General features: G+C 35.3%; 1 protein-coding gene across 1 annotated transcript; it reads right to left on the bottom strand.

Annotated features, from left to right (window-relative positions):
* Positions 1-2501: 2501 nt before the first annotated feature.
* Positions 2502-7258, bottom strand: LOC102234235 (C-X-C chemokine receptor type 6-like). Its single transcript, XM_005794802.2, has 2 exons — positions 7078-7258; positions 2502-4276 (listed from the first exon to the last, which is right to left on the bottom strand). The coding sequence occupies exons 1-2, from the start codon at positions 7256-7258 to the stop codon at positions 3123-3125; spliced, it is 1335 nt and encodes a 444-aa protein (XP_005794859.2). The 3' UTR covers positions 2502-3122.
* Between the last annotated feature and the right edge of the window lie 324 nt (positions 7259-7582).

Raw genomic sequence — 7582 nt, 5'->3', positions numbered from 1 at the left:
AGGTTTGACAGCTCATTTTGAAATATATATATATATATATATATATATATATATATATATATATATATATATATATATATATATATATATATATATATATACTTACACCATATCTTGCAAATGTATCAGCAAAAACTTGCCAAGACAAACTTCCCCTACCAATAACCAGACCATAGATAATCAACAGTGAGAAGACAGCCAAATGTGCACAAAAACAAAAAAACTGTTATGACACAGTACTGCACCTAAATGAGCCAACTAGATCAGACCAATGTTCAACCACCATAAATTTAAAGAGAAGCCATTTAAATCTATGCCCAGTTTTGTTTATAAATCTAAAATAAATGCATTAGAAGCTATTTTTAAAAATTAATATTTATAGCATTTTGATTCATGTAACAGCAAATATTGATCCACTTTGACCTGCTTTTTTTTCTTTTCATAAAACATTACTGTTCATACACATGCACATATGTAATATTCCTTTTATTCTGTATTTTATTTCCTCTAAAAGTTTGCCTATTCATCCTTAATGTCTGTGAGCTGTGACTAGATAAGAACCAGTCAAGTTCCGTGTTTGTGTGCACAAGCTTGACCAATACACCTGATTTTAACAATATTGCTAATAAACTTATTGGTTGTATGAAAATTACTCTCAACCAATGCTAAGTCGACTAGTGGTAGGAACAGCACTGTGCTTATCTGTATAAGGCTCTTAATATTTCTAATAACATGCTCTAACTAATATAAGAGGTCTGATTTTTCCACACACGTCCCCAGACAAAAGCTATCAGATAGTAGATTTAAATAAAATACTTAATATAAATTGGCCTCCTAAACTTCACCCTGTTATACTTCATCTTGGATTAAATCAGAATGCATGGAGCTAAATTTTAATTTATATATATATATATGTGTGTGTGTGTGTGTAAATAAATGCTTTAAAATGCACTGAGATAACATTTGCTATGTTACTGAATTTGTTCACACTACTTTAATAAAACAGAGTTGCAGATGCTTTCCATTTAAGCATTTAGCATGGCCAGTAACATTCAACATCAAAACAATCTTTGCACGACATGCAGATGAAACAATAACATCTTCAGTCAGATGTTTTCAGCTCAATCGCAGTCAGAAACTGTAGAAGAGGTCAATCTTAACTAATTCCACAACTACTCTCTATGCCACAAAAGGTGACTCATCTAGAAGCATACAGAACCTGTCTCTTTTATTTGCATTAACATTTAACACCGTCCCACTTATTTCCTGTTTAAAAGGTAAAAGACAAATTGTATAATTTTTTCTGCTATGAAAAGCCATTTGCCATTAAATTTTTCATCAGAAATTGATCAGAATTGATTTAAATTTAGATATCTAAATAAAACTTTTTGACTTTTCCATTTTGTATTTTTTGATGACTTTTAGTGTCAACTGATACCATATAAATGAAATGAATTAAACGTTTATCTTACAAGGGTTTGTAAAAAAAAGAAAAAAGCTTAAATCCTCTTAAATTGTTTTTTTAACCATAAAAGTTTACTGTACACCAATTGGCTCCATAATCACTGGATCTCAACCCAATACATTTGTGCCTTTTTTAGTTTTGGTTGATTTGTTCTTCAGCTTTTTCAAAAAGGATGAAAAAAAGTACCCTCGTCCGTGGAACATTTAGGATTATTTATTTGAGTCATAAAAATACTATATAACAAACTGATTTGCAATAGCTGAAGTACGCGAGTGCAAAATTATTTACTGATGCAAAATGGAAGTAGCAGGTGACAAAAAGGCAACACGCTTTAATGAAATGGAGATACAAATTATGAACTACGGGTGGCTGTGGCTTAGTGCGTAGTTGGCAATTTGCTTCCAATTTGCTTACTGAATTGTGCATCATCATTGTGTACATACTGGTGAGGGTGAATAAGTGATTGTGGGTATAGTATAAAACAATTTGGGTGGTTGGAATGACTAGAACAGAGCTGTATAAATTCAGTCTATTCATCGCTGTCCTGAACCATCATAATCAAGTTGTAGATTCTAGGAGGGTCTCTATGAATCTGGCTTGTCAGAAGAAACACTTAGAATGGACAACAAAACTAGTTTCGTCCTACATATTAGTAATCCATTTACTATTGAAATCTGTTCAAAAATATGAGAAAATAGTAATTTAATGGTAATTTTAAAAAAATAGGAACCGTTTATGTAAAAGTAGCTTCATGTATAAAATCAGATAGTTAACAAAAAGATGACTGTAATCATTCCAGAATAAAAAATGTAATGAAATTATGAGAAAGTTGATTAGATTGCATATTAAGACAACTGCTGTAAGTTTAGATAGAGTCTGACTTTGAACCACAATATACTACTTTGACTGCACCAAGTCAAAATGGCCAAGATTACAATGAATTTGATGAAAAGTCTGAATTTTTATTTTCAGGTGAATATTTATTAACCTCCAGAGAGAATGATAAAAAAAAAAAAACAGGCAACAAAGAAGAGGCAATATATCACTGGTTTATTTGAATTTCAACAACAAGTCATTTAATGGTTCTTCATAGAAAACAGAACAAGCTTTGTACAGCAAAAATAAATGATGTATTATGCAATAAGTTACAAAAATCGAAAGCAAAACAAAAAAATATGAAAATATTTACATGTTTAACAAATCCCAAGGCTGCGGTGAATTTCTTTACAATAAAGTGAGACGTTATTATCTAATAGTTGGGTATTAATATGTAAGCTGTATAAAAGTTGTGTATAAAAATTAAATGCTGCTCCTCCATTTTTTAGCTTTGACCAACAACAATTAACATCTGTTCATGCTGAGTGGAAAAATCTGTACAATTTATTACTTCAGTAATATTCAGCATTTTAAAGAACAGTAGTTTTTATCAGAAGCTCCTTGACACATGAGACTGGAGTTTGGAAAATCTAAAAGCGACTGATAGGATCTGCTTTGTTGTGAAGAGTCATCTTTCTCAATCAGCTGCAGATGCTGCTGGAAACCAGTACAGAAATTGAGGAGAGGATCTAATGACGTTTAAACTGATTTCTAATGTCCGTTCATTATACTAAATGACATATTTAAAGCAAAGACACTTATGTTCTACGTATTTTCAAGATTATTCACTTGTTGGAAACTGAAACTTGAGAGGGTTTAATCCATCACTACTGGAGTAATTGTGATCAGGTGATGTTGGGGAGACAACTGAGAGCACAGTGAGACCACGAGAAGAGGCAGAGTTGGATGTGGAGTGGATACTGTGCAGCTTCAGCTGCAGTCCACATGGACAGCGAGAGTCATGCATGAGCTGCAGCACGTCTTTGCGAAAACGTACGCCAACCAGTGCATACAGGATGGGGTTGAGGCAACAGCGTGCGTATGCAAGAGTGCAGGTGATGTACTCCCCCATCAGAGCGCAGAACTGCCCCGCTATTTTCCGAGACAAAACCACCGTGTATGGAAGCTGGAAGATCAGGAAAACCAGCACCAGGGCAACCATGAGCTTTAGCGTGCGCTGCCGGTGCCACTGCTTCCCACGGCGATGTACGTGGCCTTCCCACAGAACCACACCTATGGAAGTGTAGCATATCACCATGGTGATAAGAGACACACAAAAGACAGCAATGATGGCTCCATTGGTGACCATCTTGACATGCCCACTCTTTTGCATGACACAGTGTGCCTCTTCACCAAACTCAGAAACCCGAGAGTAGAGGATTTCAGGCAAGCTCAAGAGAATGGCAATGATCCAGACAACTACAGCAGCAACTTTCCCTGCCATTAGTATCTGGCTGCGCAGTCGTAGCATCTGTTGGGCTCGTGCCACAACCATGTAGCGGTCAACGCTGATGCAGCCCAGCAGCAGCAGTCCACTGTATGTATTGATGGCATAGCATGCACGCATCACTTTGCAGAGGGCATCTGGGAAAATCCAACCCCAGTGAGTGTAGGATGCCTGCAAAGGGAGAGTGAGGAGCAGGAGGAGATCAGCCAACGCTAGGTGGAAGAGAAACACATCAGTCATGGAACGAAGCCGGAGGCGTCGGTAGAGAGCAAAGGTGGCGATCACCAGACAGTTTCCCAAAACTCCCACGAAGAAAATCAAGCAAAAAGCACATGTCTGGAACATTGAGATGAAATACTTCTCGTTTTCAGTGGCCTCGCAAAAGTCAGCTTCATAGTCAGATGTGATATTGCTGACGTTTAAGTTATCCAAACAGTCATAAAGATCACTGTAGCTGAGATTTTCACAATGGGAGTAGTCCATTGTCCCTGTGGGGAAACAGAAAGAAAACATGTAAATTCTTCATGCAGTGAAGTTTGGTGACTAAAACACAATCACATCCTTAACTGAAAACTCAAAGTTAAAGAAACATATCGTCTAAACAGAGTACATTCAATTGTTTATACTATAATAGTTCTTTCAGCTATTTAATTAGTAGAACTCGAATTTTAAAAAATATGATTAAGTGGAACTATTTCAAAATTTTGTCTGTAAGTGGTAAAGCTAAGCTGAACCCCAGAACCTCCTACACATTAAACTAATAGCTTTTTGATCAGCCAATGGTGAATATTGTGAGTCATTTCAGATTTGTGCAAAATGCCAAGCCACAGCTAGTGTGCGTGAGGACGTACTATTGTTCTATCGCATGACAAGTTCCAATTTACATGAAGCCTGGATTCATTTTGAGAAGAGTTCTGCCCACTATGTCAAGAGATCAGGAAATACAAGCTGGTACAAGCAGACTAAAAGTCAAGGAGCTGCAGCTCTGCTCTTCAGTTTGAGTAAGCAGCAGAGACACTTTAGTCATACCGAAGCGCGTTGCGTGACACTGGCATCAGGTCGTTGGCAGAGGGGAAATCGTGGGTAGCTAGACGGTCGACAGATCAGTCAGTGTCGCGTGCTAAGAGCCTTTATAGGCAGTTTTCACAATCACTTTTTTTTCATTTTATGTTTCGCTATGCCACTCTGCTAGCAATGAGGCAGATAACAGTGTTAAATTGTCCTCTTTACTTTTAAGAATAAATTTCATTACTAAGAGATCAAGTCTTTGTTATGGAGGTTTTCTGAAAAGGTAAGTGGAACATTTCTTTCTGGATCGATTTGTAATGGTAATGGGAGTGTGTTATCCGCTAGAAATTATTTCTAAGGTTTCTTATAATCATCAGAAATAAGTTAAATGTTACGTTGAAATTAATTCAATTTCAATGTAACTTGCAGAATAACAAGTTCTGCTTCTAAAAGTCGGAAATGAGTGGAAAACAGCAGTTGTGTTGTAAATTAAAAAGAGGAAAAAAAATAATATTTGTGTCCAGGTTAAAGACTAATAAAAATGGTCAAAAGGAGACAATGAATCTGAATTATATGTCTTCCAAAACCATCAAATGCAAACTTTTTGTCACATCCGCGATTCAAAGTGGTAACTTTATGTAATTAACTTGATGTAATTAAAAAAAATTCTGAAATGAATTTGGCAAATCTCGCAAGTCATTCTCAAATACGCAGTCCGAATACTCAAATAAAATAGCAACATAGCATATCAGGGGTTTTCCATCCAATCTACACTCCAACTTTTAATGCGCCGACAACGTACATGCAAGTATGTTGTCATACGACAACGTACAAGAATGACAAACTGAAATTTGTCATTCTTGAAAAACTTAAATTTACCGAAAGAACCTATTTCATATTTTTGTTCATTTATTTAAGTGATAACACTTTATGTTGCATGCCACCAAATCTCCTAACTCTCCCGCTCTGAGTCATCAGCTTCTTCGCTTTGCTTTTGATGTTTTCCAGATTTTAGCGTATTTCTCAGTTGGTACTAAATCTACTCCAAAGACAAGTCAAGTGGCATTTTTTTTTTTACATGTGCACAGAAATACTAACTAAATTTTTAAATTGAAATATTTAAATCTACATTTAAAAAGTTGCTGCGTTTACGGTATAAGATAGCTAGATGAATCAGGTCTGTGTTTAATAGACCACATACAGTATTTGTCGGAAGAAATATTGTTCATCTCTTCCAGCTTTCCAAAATAATCATGAAATCAAATTTAACTTCTTAACTTTTATCTTAATTAAATTGAACAAACCTAGAATTTTGCACAATTTTATTTTACTTAAAAGCAATTAAATAGTTTTCTTTAATTTTTGAAAATACAAAGCTAAAGAAAAAAAGTGACATTAATAATATTATGTGTTTTACACATGAAAACTCTGGCTTTAGAAATGTACAGTCTGGATTTGGAATCGTTTTAAATTTTTTACTAATGATTGTTGGTGGGTTCTTTATTTAGCGGCCTGATGTTACGCACTTCACTATAAAATATTCAACAAAGCATAGCAATATCAGGAAAACCAGCATCTTTTAAATAAGGCTGAAAGTGAGATTGTCCCCCACTGACTAAGGGATGTCGCCAAGTTTGAGTGGGCTGCAGTTATTATTTCAGTCATTTTTTCACGGCTGTGTGTAACAAGTGTGTCATGTTTCTGTTCAGGAATGCCACCACAACTTCTTTGATTTCTGGCTTTTTTGCTTTTTAAGAAAAATATCAATATCTCAGATTTCCTTCTGAATTGCATGCACATACCATTTTTAATGAGAAGAGAAATGGGAACATAAAAAACAAAACAAAACAAAAAACAAATCACGAGTCAGTCATGTGTGAGCTAAGATTGTGCTGAACCACAATCAGACATCCTGAAAGATTAAGTTTGGTGGATTTATAGAGGTAGTAAAACTAGTAAATGTTTCATTTAAATTAAGTGCTCGGGCTCAACATATTATGCAGGTTGATAAATAGTAAATAAATAAATAAAGTATAACAGTAAATTTAATTAATCTTTGGGACTCTGGAAGGTTATTGGGGGGGAACTATTTTACAATATTACATCAAAGACCATTTAGATTACAAATGCAAATACATTTAACTGCTTTCCAATATCTTGGTAGAAAGATATTACTTTGCTAAATCCAACATTTTCCTTTGGTCTCTATAAGTATCTCCGTGTATAAAAGCAGTCATTTTCAATTTACATTAAAACTTCCACTTTCCAAAACTGAACGTACCTGTGTTGTTTGAGCTGTTGAGCATGTCCCAGGTTGTTTTCCTGTTCCTGCACCAAGAGCTCTGAGGAGCTTGCACTCTTATAAACAATCCTGTGGGCTTAACCTCAGCTACCACGAGCCAATAAAACCAGCTCTCTGTTTTGTTGACCTTCGTATACCCCTGTATCAACGATGCCAACATGCAAAAGTCCTGCCTTCTTTTTTGATGACAGTTTACATCTATGTCACATGCCTCAGACTGACTGTGTGTTGCAATTTCTCAGTTTTATACCAAAAGAAAAACTGTTTCACAAGCATCTTGGTGTGCAAAATAATGTTGAAAGTTATTATATTTTGAAATGTCAAGTCAAACATTCTTGTAAAGGTATCTTTAGCAGGCAATACTAGAATAAAAGTGAAAACTGTCAGTTATAGACCTACAAAACCACAATTGGATGTAACTGACTGGTATAAAACCAGTCTGTAACCTCGACTTTGCTTCAGTTGTGGTCATACGGTTGTTTTT

The sequence above is a fragment of the Xiphophorus maculatus genome, chromosome 10 (assembly GCF_002775205.1).
Source record: "Xiphophorus maculatus strain JP 163 A chromosome 10, X_maculatus-5.0-male, whole genome shotgun sequence".
Taxonomy (NCBI): domain Eukaryota; kingdom Metazoa; phylum Chordata; class Actinopteri; order Cyprinodontiformes; family Poeciliidae; genus Xiphophorus; species Xiphophorus maculatus.
The sequence above is the reverse complement of the archived record's forward strand: the minus strand, read 5'-3'. Positions and strand labels throughout refer to the sequence as shown.

Bases quoted from the DNA above. Each gene is read 5' to 3' on its own strand.
- LOC102234235 (XM_005794802.2), bottom strand. From the start codon at position 7,258: ATGTTGGCATCGTTGATACAGGGGTATACGAAGGTCAACAAAACAGAG. The intron at 4,277-7,077 runs GTACGTTCAGTT...GTTTCCCCACAG, and splicing joins CAACAGCTCAAACAACACAG to GGACAATGGACTACTCCCAT.